This window comes from Aythya fuligula, chromosome 11 (genome assembly GCF_009819795.1).
Source record: "Aythya fuligula isolate bAytFul2 chromosome 11, bAytFul2.pri, whole genome shotgun sequence".
In the NCBI taxonomy this organism is placed as follows: Eukaryota; Metazoa; Chordata; class Aves; order Anseriformes; family Anatidae; genus Aythya; species Aythya fuligula.
Window position 1 is genome coordinate 18602122 of NC_045569.1, and position 13826 is coordinate 18615947.

Below are 13826 nucleotides of genomic sequence, written 5' to 3' on the forward strand. Positions count from 1 at the left end.
GAAACACAGAAGCTGTCTTGGGGTTGGGGTCTGTCTTGCTGAGTTCCTCCTTCCCTCGGTTACAGTAGAACTGTTGCTCATTTCTTCAGCTTCCTTGTGGTGGCCCTGGTGATACACACTTGCTCATGAATTACTTAGTGATGGGCACATCTGAAAGAGGGGGTCAAAACGAGGAAAAGCGAGCTCGAGATGTCGTTAATTTTGGGTTGGAAGGTCTGTGTTGCAGCTAGAGAAATCGTGGTCCTTGTGCGAGCTGGCCCAGTGGATTTGCTCATCCCAACTGCACGGCAGGGCTGTTCCAGCAGGAGAGGTGGGAGAGGCTTCCCCAAAAAGATATCTGGTGAGCAGGGTGTGGAGGTGCCTGGAGGCCTGCCTACTAGGTGAGGAAGTGGCACTGGGGTCTCCCGGACCCTAAATGAATCTCTGACCACGAGACACTCGTGCCTCCACCTTCCCCAGCCATGGTTTACACAGAAGGATGGCCCTGCTCAATGCTTTGGCCTAAAGGATGTGCCTGTGCACTAGGAATTGGCTCTAGCTCTGGATCTTGAGTGATAGCCCCCCAAATTAGGATCGAGGCTGAAAGGAAATAAAACCGGTCCCTTCTTTCAGCATTTATTTATACGAACTTGCTTCAAATCTCTGTGTTCTGTCAGCCCCGATCTGCAGGGCTTCCTGCTCAGCTCTCCAGCTGGTTTGGATCTCCGACACGAGGCATTCTTTCCTCCAAGGGGAATTCCAGAGCTTCTCTCTAGGTTCGGGATTTCATCACAGGGCACCGAGCACGGGGGAGGCTGCATGTTGCAGTCACTGCAGTGTTCGCTCCCATCTGCGCTAGGCCAGAACTGAACCGGTTACATTGGAGAATTATTTTGCTTTAAAGTTCTCTTTTCCATCCCCCTAGGAATCATTTGAATTTCCTACCTGTGGTGTCTATGAAAAAGAGGATTAAAACAAGCAATATTCTTAGAAATCCATTATAGGTGGCTGGTCTGCTCCGAAATACTGGAGCAAATGCTGGATTTTTTTTTTTCCATGTACCTCCTAAAACTACAGAATTATGAGGCATCTGTCTGTATTACATGAACTCTGAGATGCTGTTAATTGTGCTGTAACTTAATATCACATTCATCTGCCTTCGTTTCTGTTGTTTGTCCTTCACACGTTCTGCATCATCTGAGAAAGGTTATTGATGCGGGCACGTTTTTAATGGCACAAATCTCTGGAGCTGTCTCCAGTGTCTGAGTGATTCGAGCTTCATTTAAATAATTGATGAGAAGCGTTAGGCAGAATGTATGGATGATTTCAGACTGCATTATTCAAAGATACTTACTGACGGTTATAGATTGGTCCAAATTTACTTCTTTCTCCAGACTGCATTAAACTAGCCCCTGAATTACATGTGTGTCTATTTAATATATAGATAGATATTATTAAAAAAAATAATCCTTGTTTACTTGTGAAAACCTTTGGGCTTTAAGGACTTTAACCAATTGCAAATAAGCATTTTTTTCCCTGTTTTCCTGTAGCCAGGGGCCAAGCATGGCAGGTTGCAGCAGAGCCTACGTATCCGTGTCTGTGTGAGCTTTTTTCACACCTTCCTTTGGAAACCACCTCTGGGAACAACTGGGGAACTTGTTGTCCCTTTCACTTTCATGTCCCTGCTGGAAAGTACTTTATTATCACTTTCCTATATCAGAAAATTTAGCGTTGACATTTTTTCCTCTTTTTTATTCAATTGTATGCATTAAATATTTTGCTGTTAATAACTCACCACTTTGTGTTGCCAGGGTGCATTGATGTTGCAGCTGTACTTGAGTAATAAAGAGGGACTTCTTCCTGACACCTGTTTTCTATTTTTGCTGCAGGAACTGTGGACATGGGTGGCAAGCAGTCCACAGTCGGCGAAGTCTCCATAATTCAGACACCCGTTACAGAAAGCATTCAGGCTGCTTACAAAGCTGGAGACACCACTAAAGCCCAAGAGTTGATTAAATTGTCATGTGAGGAGACGGCACTGCAAGTGGAAAAGGTAGGATTAGATTACTCCTCTTTCTCAAATGTTTTTGGGAAAGAAACCCTTAAATGCTGAGCTGCTGTCTTCCACTGCTCCTTGTGCAGACAATCTGTTCGGTTACGCGTGTCACACTGGTGCTACAGGGTCCCAGACATGTCTGGTTGCGTGGGGCACTTCAGGATTGTGCTCAGGGACAGTATTTGCCCTTGAAAACAATGCTCAGAAAGATGAGACAGACCACAGGGAAAAGTGTACATGGGAACAGCATCAAGGGCTGGAACCACAGGGCAGAAATCCTGTCGACACTGAAGTGGATGGTAAAACCCCTGCTGGCTTTACTGGGGTCAGTGTTGCACGCCAGACTGCCAGTTTGTTGGGGTATGTGTGGGTGTGTAGGCCTTGTCAGATGCAGAGAGTCCTGGGCTCTTCTGCCTGCTCTCCAAACGCAAGCCAGCTCAGATTCAGGAGCTGTGTTGCCACCTGAGAATGGCACTGACCTCCAGCTACCTGCGTTGCAGGTTGTACGCATCACTTGATCTAAAAGTGTGCACAGCACCTCAGGTTGTTGGGCTAGTGGTGGAGTGCAGGCACAACCCCTGAAATATTAACAAGGGCTGAAAGCTGCTGTAGGGTGGAACTCAGACCTGTGTTCAGTAAGTACACACAAAACAGAAAACCTTAAAATCTCATGGCAGACTGATGTAACATAGCTCCTGGTAGCTTAGGAGGATGGTTACTGAAGAGATTTATCTGCCAAAAGCTGAAACATGTACAAACACTATTTTTAAAGTTTTGATTGTGCTGAAGTTTTACTCCGTCTCCTGTAATTAGTAAAATCTGGATTAAAAGTAGAAACACTGTACAAGATTCTTAGCTGATACAGACACGTTATACTAATTGTGCTCCTGGCCCTGTCTTCATTACCTGTGTGTGCAGTACTCTTCACAGCATACATCTGCCTGAAGGTGAAGGTCTGTGACAGTGTTTCAGAATTCATGTATGTTTTTAGATGAGAGAACACGTCACAATCTCTGTTGAATCAGCCAGAATTACATCTTTTTTTTTTCTTCTCCAAACATCACATTAGTCTCTTTCACCCTAACCTCCTTGCCTGAGCCTTTCTACCATCCAGAAGATCCCCACTGAGTAAATGCAGCCTGTGTAGAGCCAGAACAGGTCTGGGTAATGTCACAGAGCAAAGGACACACCACAGCTGGCAGATGCATCAGCTTAGAGAGCAGTTACTTGGGTGGTCCCTGACTCTCTCCTCTTGAGTCTGTGCAAGGAGGGGTGCTGATGCTGCGGTCTCTAAAAGAGAGAAATGCATCTTTCCCTCTCAAAAAGAAGCAGTTTATAGACCTAGCAAAAAAAAAAAACTTATTTCCCTGTCATTCCAAAGATGGTTGAGGGCCCACTGGGAAGATGTTGCTGTGTGTGTTTGGAGCCGTACCTTTGTGCCAGCTTCTGCACTGTTGTGTCTTCAGAGCCCTTGTTCTGAGCCAGCTCGTAGGACAGGCTTACCTTGGTGTGTTGGGAGAGTACCGGAGCGTGAAGTCCAGTCAGCCGTCTACAAAACACGAAATACTACACCTCTTGGCAGAGCACAAAAATGCTGTTTCTGTTGGTCTGTGAAAAATTGTTTTACGGTCACCATTCAGTGCCTTGGGCACTTCTGCAGTAAAGTCATACAAAAAACTATTAAGCAAAACCAGCAAATTAATCTAATTACTTAGTATATCAACAGTGATTATAATGGCTACTAGTGTTTATGATGTTCTCAATTAACCACTGTGACAGTTTGTAAGCATTTGCTTCAGCAGAAAGAAATACATTACTCTAGAAATGCTGTCTTCCTTTGTTTGCTCCCTTTACACAGAGGCAAAGAAAAATCAGAGAGTTTATTTTGCTGTGTTTTCTTTGCCAGTGTCAGCTTTTAGGTATTGCAGCAGCGTATGGAGATCTGCATGCAGTGAGGTATTTACTGAAGGAAGCATTGGTGGTGTTACCTACAGAACCTAATGATGACAATGCTGCTGTGGTGGCTGCATATTTTGGACATAAGGATGTTGTGAAAGAGCTGCTGGATTCCCTGCATGGTAAGCCTATTGGGTTGCCTCTACATTTCTTCAGGCTTTTCAGTAGCTGTTTGGTATAGCTTTAAGCAGGCTTTTTTGTGTTATTTGTTTATTTTTTCCCTTAAAAGGGGAGGGAACTCAATCATGGGAAAATGCACGGAGGGACCTAATCTCCTCTGTGTTTTAAGAAAAATTCTCCCATGGGAGGAAAAATACATGAATAAAAATATTCCATGTTTGCAGTTCAGAAGCAGAGGAAGATGCCATTTAGACGATTCATTCCCATCAGCCTTCACAACTGGATAATGTCCCAGATCCCACAGAGAAATCAGGGGATTTTCAGGAAGCAGCATCATCACACTCTGCTGATTCTGCAGACACGGTTTTGCTGGGAGTCAGAGTGCAACATGACTGCCTGGCGAGTAACAGCTTGGGTGCACAGCTGGCAGCATGCTCTGTGCTCTCCTGTTGGCATTTCCGTTTGACTTGCAGGGGAATTCCTTACCTTGAATTATCATTATATTGTATTTACATTTTGTTTTTAAACTTTACTTTTAAACTTTCAAGTTTGAGAGATGTGATTAAACCTAGTATCTCCTTCAGCCAGAAAGGAGGCTGACAAGGCTGTGTGTATAATCCAGTAGCAAAGTTAAATTATATTAATATAATAATAGTCAACCCTTGCAACCTCTGCCTGGGATTAGATGTTTGACTTCTCTACTGGCACCCCAGTAGACATCCTGGAAACCTTCCACTGTTGCCAGTTTATGTGTGATTAAATCAGGGCCAACCAAAAAAGTTTGCCAATTAGCTGGGTAGGTAACAACCAGTTAAACAAAGCAGGTAGCGCTCTGCTCAGATCTAAAGTCTGTGTCTCATCCACCTAGGGCTGTTCTCTAACACTTAAACTCTTACAGTGCAGTTTGCTTCCTTCTCATCAAGGGCTTCATCTTATATCCTTTCCATATCTACTATTTATGGATGGGTCTTGCACATCACAGTCCAGTGGCATCAACTGTCGAACACCCTATCTTTCTGGTAGGTCCCAGGACTTGCCAACAACTCCTGAACTGGATGCTGGCCATCGCCTGCCAGCAGGGGCACTTGGACATAGTGAAACTCCTCATTCGTGCATACAGTGCTGACCCAGAGAGCTGCGCCGTCAGGAGGAATGAGTTTCCAGTTCTTATACGGTTGCCCCTCTACGCTGCTATAAAGGCAGGTATGTATTTGCATGCTTTGAAGCCTTGTCCTTGTTCTGCAGTGTCTTTCAAAGAATGGGCTGAGTTGTTCCATTCTGGGAATGTATTAGTGTGGGCTGGCTTCCTGGGATTGTTCTGGATTTCCAGTGAGATAAATTAAGACAGAATTGGCTCTGAATCTTTTGTCTTAGCCAAATTTTAGTCAAGGCCTTCCTAAGTTAGGTTACTGTAAATGCTGAGAGGCTGAACTTTCCTCTTTAATTTTAAACTCCTAGGGAAAAGGCCCTCCAAAAATAGAAACCTCGCAAGTAAAAGCATTATTGTTATGGACACTATGGCACACAGCTTGATTTAGGCTAAATAATTTACACTTCAAAGCACAGCTGTGTGTATTGTTTAATAAGCTGGGGTGAGGGGAGGGAAAGAGAGAAAAAGAAGTAGAGCTTGGGCCAGTCCTTTTACAGTATCTTTGCTGTCTCGGTTTGACTAAACTGAATCCTACCACTGGAAGAAACAGTTTTTACATGGTTCAGTTCCCTTTTTGCACACCCCCATGATTTTTTTCAGAAGTGGTTATTTCCCAGGATTTCTGTTCAGGTCCTTGTTGATTCACTTACATGAGAAGAAGAGAACAGACAATCTGCCTTTTCTCTAAAGGGAATGAAGATGTAGCTGTGTTCTTATTACGGAATGGAGCTTTCTTTTGTTCCTACATCCTGATGGACAGTCCTGAATCCAGCAAACACCTTCTGAGGAAGTATTTCATTGAGACAAGTCCTTTACCAGGCAGTGCTCCAACAAAAACAGTAAGTAGCCATTTATCTGTCTGAAGAAATGTTCTTTGAAAGGAACATCACTTTAATAATTTATATTTGTCTGTGTACCATGTGGCCGGTGATTCTTCTCAGCTAAGATCCTCGTGGTTCTCTACCCATTTAGAGAACAAGCCGTGAAAGTGCTTTCATGCCAGTGCTGAATTGCAAGGTGTAAAACATTAGGCCTTTAAATGGTGTCATTGTGCAAGGTGCTGTGTGTGATACCTTCCACTTGGCCATTTTAACATCAGCATGTGAATCAGGCTTACGCTGTGGAAAGGAATCTTTGGCTTTTGCTCAAAATCTTATAGAGAAATAAGCACAAACATGGGCTTCCTCTGCGACCCCTGGCAAATCACTTCATTTAGGCTTCTGTAGTACATCCTGGTAGTGAGGTAACACCACAAGCCCTGTGCCAGCCAAGAGAGTCAGCATGGCACAGAGCTGAGCACATAAACCCTCCTCTTCCCCTGGGTCTGTTAGCTCAGATACAGCACGTACAAATGGGCTCATGTGGCTTTTGGCTAACTGGAGCATAGGTAGAGCAAGCTCACATCTGTTCAATAAATGTTCCTCCTAGCCTCAAATCCTCATCAGCAAAAGATGGCTGGTAACCTTTACTGTCCCACTCAGTAAGGACATCTCTGTCTTTCTGGAACAGCATGGTGAGTGTCATGTGTGATCAGTCCATATCAGTTTAACTGCACTTGTCCCACCAAAAGCAATTAAAGCCTTTTTAAGTTGACAAGAGTTTGTTCACTACTTAGTCATTAGCAGCATTTTGACAATTTTGTTAATCTGTTTGCATTTATTTCTCCCACTGTGAAACGTGGAGATTTAAGTTCCTTGTATCTCACAGCTGTTGGAAAGCTTAATATGTGGTAATGATCCACAGACAAGTGGCATTGTTTTCATGTGAAGCTTTACTACATTTCATGGCTATCCTGTATCTTTGTGGACCAAGGATATTCTCTAAATCTCTATTCAAGTCTCCTTTATTCAGAACTGATAAATGTCTCACAGCACATGCTGTTGCTGCTTTGTAGGGCAGCATGTAGTAGTCTGTATTATTTGTACAGCTATTCAGCAATTTAGCTATCAGGCATCTTTCATTTTTCCCTTCAGAGTATAGATTAACTGAGGGTAAATAGGAGCATCAGAGCCCCGAATTTTCAACAGTTACAGCTTTCATTGGGTCATAAAAATTGTGTGGTAAAAAACGTTAAGGTAAAGTTTTCGATCCAGGCTCTGACTGCATGAATCCCATTGCCAGTTGAGTATCTGTTTGCTCAGCTTGTAACATTGTGGGGTGTTGATTCTTCTTTGGTGTTAAGTAAAAATAAGCAGAGAGGGTTTCAGAGCATTTTGAGCTTCTCCATTCTCTGTTTTCCTGCCAACATCCTGTCTCACTGGATTCCAGACAATATTGCGAATGGTAGGAGCTGCAGTCCATATATGTGAGCTTGACTTCATTAGGTTCAATCATAAGATTGAGAGCCCACCCTATGCCGTTCTTTGTTTCATTGAAAGGTGAACAAAAGGAAGCTAAAATGTTCCTGAATAACAGTTGATAAAACTCCATGCCTGTTTATAAGGGGAAAAAATCCAACTAACTAGATAATTCAGCTTGAATAAACTTTGGAATAAATGTCTGAATCACAGGGAAGAAGTCTGTTTTCCATGTGAACTTGCTGGCAATTTTTAACTTAGCTGCTGTAAAAAATGACTCAGCCTTGCTCTTGTCACACCCTGAGCAAAGAAGAGAAAAGTCTTAAAACATCAGCTAATTGCCAGAGGAGCCTGGTTTAAAAAAAAAAAAAAGAAAAAGAGAAAAAAAAATAGAAAAAACACTCAGAAACTTGACCTTGATTCTTCAATTGGCTGTTTATTTTTATTATGTTACATATTCAAGGTTTTCTCTTTGAAATAATTTTGGCAGCCTGGGCCAAATTCAGGAAGATTTGTCCTAGTTTGTCTCCCGAGCTCAGGTCTCTGGGAAGTGACAGTCATGCACCTTTTATAATTTTTTAAAACAAGACTTTGTGACAGTTGCAAACAAGCTTCCTCAGTGCTTTCTTCATAACCGATAAAGTTGGTGAGCGTCAGTCTTCCTGAGTAAGCCCTGTGATGTATTTTTCACCGTTAGGAAGCAGAAGAGGATTGTGCAGAGGCGGCGATGGGTCTGGCAGCCAGCTCGATGTCAGAAGTTCTCCTCTTGGACAGAGCAGGCCAAGCAGGGATCATTTCAGAACGAGCCCAGAATTTCAGCAGGACTCGTCCCATCTGTGCTATCTCTGAGTGAAAACACTGCTCAGTTGACCTCCAGTTGATTTCACAGCAGCAAACGCTACCAACTATGCATAAAATGTGGTTGGAGAGCCCGGGTTGGCTGCCATGCCTTCCAGGCTGCTGTTGTGGTGTGTACAGTGCTGCCCTTCCTGAGGCAAGAGGAGTTACATCTCATTTTTCTAATACCTGTTTCTCCTTTTTTTTTCTTCTTCTTTTTTTTTTTTTTTTTTCTGGTGTATATTTAACCCTATACCAAGCCACTGTCTTTCTTAGCAGAGGAAGTGCTCCATTTTTACAGGAACAGGTAGCAAATGCCGAAAGTACCCCCTGCAGTAAGATGGCTAGGCACAGATGCCAGACTTCGATAGGTGTGTTGTAAGCATGGAAATATTTAACTTTCCAATGTGTGCAGCGTTAGATTTTTTTTGTGTGTGTGTTCCATCATGGACTGGAAAAGAGATTAAACTGCTGCATTTTCCCAGGAAGTGCTTTGCTAGGATTTCTCGCATACAAATGTTATGTATATGTGTGTGAACCTCCTCTGATTTCTCTACCCACTGCCTGGCTAATCTCAGTTACATCACCATCGATACAGAAATCTGCAGCAGTTCTGCCCAGGGTTTGCAGCAGCATTATCGATGAAGTAATTAGATCACCATCCTCTGGATATCCTGCCTACAGCAAGAGTGAAATTCTCTTGGGGCCCGTGGTGCCAGTTAGGAGAAAGGCACAACAATCCCCTTACCAAACTGTCATAAATTCAAGTTAATACTTCCTTTGTATTTGGAGTTCATTGCCCCAAAACAGTGGGGTTTCTTGCTTCTGCACAATTTCTAGTCCCTTAACTTCCTTCTAGTCCCTATCTCATTGCAGCCCTTGCTTAGGGGCGTAGCTGGCCCTCCAGTCTGCGGTACTCATGCAGGAGAGACGCTGTCACAGCCGGGCTCCAGAGCAGGAGGAGGAAGAGGAGGGCTGAGCACAAGGTGCTTAGTGCTCAGATTTGAAAAGCTGCCCTGCAGTGGGTTGGATTTCACCGTGTTGTCTGAGGTTTTAGAAGTCACTATCCGAATTCTGCAGTTATCTTTCTATCGCATTAAATACCCCGAGGCCAGGGCTCTGCATTTTTGAGGTAAATGACATGTGATAATCTAAATAAAAGTTGAGATAAGTATCAAAGATGAATATCTGAGAAGCGGCAGAGGCTCATGGTCCTGTAGGAACCTGCTCAAAGCAGGCTGTGTATCTTAATATCACTGCGGTTAGTTGGGCTGCTCAAGGACAAGTTCTTTTTTGTTCTGAAATGAGAGCCTGGGCCTGCTGTAGGGAGCATCCATTTGAAACAGAGCAGGAACAGAGGGAGAGGATAAATGCCAACAGTTCTTTCTTCTGATTTATTTTCTTGCAGCTTTGCTGAGAATAGTTTAAGCAAGAAAAAGGGGAAATTTGGGAGTTGGGGTGTGTAGTACGTTTTTCCTCCTTGCTCCCCTAGGAGAAGGGGCAATGTTCCTATTATATGGACTGGCAAGCAGAGCCTGGGTAACTTGAGCCAGTGACTGGTGTTGCACAGGAAATTTGAGGCTCTGGAGTCTGAATTCAGGAACTCAACACAAAGAGCCTGCTTTCTCCTGCGAGGTGGAAACCAAATGAGCAAGCCAGCTCAAGGCCTTTGTTCCAATTACTGCCAGAAATCCGTAGCCCTACATGGATATATGCACCCTGTGTTGACTGAAGGACCTGCGGATATCCTCTGGAATGGAATATTCACCCTGACTTTTGTCTGGAATTCTGCATTTTATTGCTTCTGCATGAATAGGGGAAATACGTGAATAGTTCCTCCACTTCTGAAGTTCAGTCTCCCTCTGAACAGTATATTTGTGGTGGTTATAGGAGATAAATGATGGTTCCAATAGAGACTGAGAGACAAATCCACCTTTCTGTGTCCTGCACTGCTGTGTTAGCAGTTAAAACTCTGTTGCAGACCCAGTGTCTTGATGATACAGGTAAATGGGAAGACCCTTACTTGGCAGCAGTTGTTTTTGGAGCACGGAGATGTCTGGAACTGCTGCCTAAAAGCTTGTATTTTCCCCTACTTATTGTGGTTTAATCCCCACACCCATTTTTGGCTGAATCTCACCATAGCTTTTGACAAAAAAAAAAAAAAAAAGTCTGTATTCTTGGATAAGAAGGAACAGAATGGAATACTCACTGCCAGCCGAGGTTGTTAAAATGGCTAATTCCCTGTTAAAACATTTCTCACATGCCTAGGCGAGCTGTGCTTGCATTCTGATTTCCATAGCGGGGTCTTTACACCTTTCTCTTCTAGCCTGAAGATGTCTATTAAAATATCCTACCCCCAAAAAAAATCCTATTCAAAAATCCACATGGCACACATTTAGTAGGGTATTGGGCCTTTTCTGAACTCTTTCTGAGAGTGGGAGGTTTTGTGGTATGTGATTTTGCTAATGCAGAGCGTGTGATTTTACCCAGCGCTGTTAGGTAGGACTGTGATGGGTTTGTTTCTGTACCAGCAGAAGTCGTGGTGGAGATGTAATTGTCTTGGCATAAGCCTTTTGCTGGCATCACTACAAACTGCAATATGGTATAACCTGCATCAGTAGTAGAATTTCCTTGCTGATTAAGCTGTATTTCTATTAGGGACAATTTTAACTGATGTAGGATGGAAATACAGTGATGCTGCCCCCCTCCTCTCCCCACCAATGTGTTCCTCCCTGCACTTGCATCAGTACCATTGTAAGTCTGGTTTTGGTCACCATAGCTGGGAGCTAAACCAGCTGAAAATTCTCTAAAATACAGAATAATAGGGTTAGAAGTGCTCTGAATATGCTCAGAAGTGTCTGGACAGGTATCAGTACCACTTGAGGGCTTTGTAGTGTAGAAGTGGCTTTCTGCATTACCTGGGTTAAGGTGTCTGGCTGCTATTTGGAGTTCTTGGGGTGATCCAAAGCACTAGGAAAAAATAGTCAAGTGTATCAGAACAAACGTGCTCTTCCCTGGTGAGGTTTCCTTATGCCAGAAAAATCTTCTAGTGTGTTGGCATCAGTACCCCATCCTAGCACAGGGTACCTAGGAATGACTGTATGCCCTAAATCCCAACTGATTGCTGTCCTGTGAAGAAAACATGCTGGCTCCTGGGCCGTTACAGCTGAGAGAAAATTGCATACAGAGTTGAAAACAAGATTTTGTAAGTGGAAAGCTGTTAAATATTCAGGCTTGGAAAAGCTAACAGTAAAGCAGAATTTGTTTGGTTCAGAGTAACTCTGTAAGTCTGCGTAATTTGATTTCCTGTTGCAGTTAGCTTGGTGTGTTGTGTGTGGGATGCCTTGTGGCACGATGGTGAATGTGGCTTTAGACAGCTTGTTCTCTCTGCCTTGGTTTCCCCAGTGATACCATGGACGTAATATTTCCATTCATATGTATTGGGCTGTCCTGAGGATTTGCTAGTGAACATTTGAAAAGCACTAAATATGATTGTTATTAATTTCTAAAAAGTGCAACTTATTCCATCCTCCTACATATTTACCTGTGCTGTCTCCATTACTTGGATTTCTGAGTCTCAAATAAGCATTTGAGTTAGACCTTTGTTTCCTTTTTCTTCTCCCTTCCCCAAATGTATTCCTTTTAATTTTAATTTCAGAGTTAAAAATCTTAAATGCTAAATACTCGAAATTGAAAAGCAAATTAAACTTGCTGTCAGGTTCTTGCTGCCTCCTGGTGGTGAATTAATGATCAGTTCACTGAGGCTGTTTTAGGAATGAGTTGTGTCAAAACCACTGAGTTTATGAAAACATTTTGGGACTAGCGGATTTAAAATGAGTATTTTGCATTGTAGATCTCATTGGAAGGCAATGAAAAGATTTTGAAAGTGAAGCCTTGGGTTGTTTTCCTGCATTAATGGCCATTACGTGTTTGTGTTTTCTTCTGTCTGAGCTGGAACCTGAAATAAGTAGTTTTTCCATCCACAACTTCTGTTTTATTTATTTATTTATTTATTTCCCCAAGGAGGATAAAATGACTTCCTCATATAACTGTCAAAAGCAGCAAAATATTATCTAGAAAGGAGGTGACTGCCAAAATCATCTCTCTCAGATAATAAAGTATCTTCCTGAATTATACTGAACAGACTTGTAATGTTGAGAAATGCTTTACAGGAGAGTGTTTGCCTTTCCCTGTCTGTCCCAGATGTTGCTTTTCAACATCTAATGTTAAACCTAAACCTTCCCAGAACAGCGCTGGGCTGCTGTTGCTGGAAGGTTTAGGATGGAGGAGTAGTGCCCAGGTACATATTAATTATTCCAGCAACAGGCATCCTCGTGAGAAGTCATCATCACGCTCATAGACCTATCCATGTCCTCTTAACGAAGACCCACAAGCTTTTCAGATGCTGGCTGCTCCACAGGGCTTCCCCTGGAGCTGAGAGAGGTGGTTTTGGGCAAGGGCAGCTCACCCTCCGTGGGGCAGACGCGAGCTAGTGTTGGACAGGCAGAGAAGGCCTGGTCCTCTGCCTGCGCTTGGTCGTGGTCTTGGGAGTGAAGTCATGGAGCAGCTATATAGTGCGGGCTGCTGATATCCAGGCATGATTTCATCTCTGAGTCAGTTCAATTCCTAGAAGCAGATTGGAAAGTGAGCAAAATGTTTATGCCTGGGCTCTGATCTGCCAGATTCCCAGCGGTGCGATGGGCCGAGAGCAATCAAGCAAGAGGGCTTTTACTAATGTGGTTTTCCCTTCTTTTTTTTTTTTCTTCTCTGAAATATGCAGGCTTTGTGTGTGAACTGGTCAAACCTCAAACTGCCCTGGGTGGATCTGGACTGGCTGATTGATATTTCCTGTCAGATAACGGAGCTTGATTTGTCTGCCAACTGCCTGGTCTCCCTTCCGTCCGTGATCCCATGGGGCCTGATAAACCTCAGGAAGCTCAGCCTGGCTGACAATCAGCTGACGGAGTTACCCAGCGTACAGTCATCTGACGAAATTATATGTACAAGGTGTGTGTGCTGGAAGTCTTTGGCAACAGGAGTTTTTGCTAGCATTTTGTTGATGCCTGACTGAGTAATTTCTGTAATCACAGGTTGCTCGAGGTCGATGTATCCAGCAACAGGCTCTCTACTCTCCCTTCTGGATTCCTACATCTTAAAAACCTTAAAAAACTCATCGCTGCCAAAAACCATATGGAGAAGTTATTTGACGAGGAAAACAGTACGTGCAGTCCCTTGTTATGCTTGCATTTCAAGGCCTGATTTGTAGAGGAGAACCCCAAACTGTTATAATAATGACTTAAAGCCAGTATTAGCTACAGATGCTTAGCGTCTCTCAAGTCTTTGTCCAAAGAACATGAAATGCCTGTTTATTTTTTATCCCTCATGATATCTTTTGGCTCTTGTCTAGCGAGTATTCATCATCTGGCTGGAT

At 43.3% G+C, this 13826-nt stretch overlaps 1 protein-coding gene across 2 annotated transcripts in view; it reads left to right on the plus strand.

Annotated features, from left to right (window-relative positions):
* LRRK1 (leucine rich repeat kinase 1) overlaps nt 1-13826 on the plus strand; it is a 73994-nt gene that overhangs the window by 17593 nt on the left and 42575 nt on the right. For both annotated transcript variants that reach the window (XM_032195267.1, XM_032195268.1), the window contains exons 3-8: nt 1869-2032; nt 3942-4113; nt 5135-5314; nt 5952-6100; nt 13176-13402; nt 13486-13613. In XM_032195267.1, coding sequence (XP_032051158.1) covers nt 1869-2032; nt 3942-4113; nt 5135-5314; nt 5952-6100; nt 13176-13402; nt 13486-13613 — 1020 coding nt within the window. The remainder of the gene's footprint in view (nt 1-1868; nt 2033-3941; nt 4114-5134; nt 5315-5951; nt 6101-13175; nt 13403-13485; nt 13614-13826) is intronic.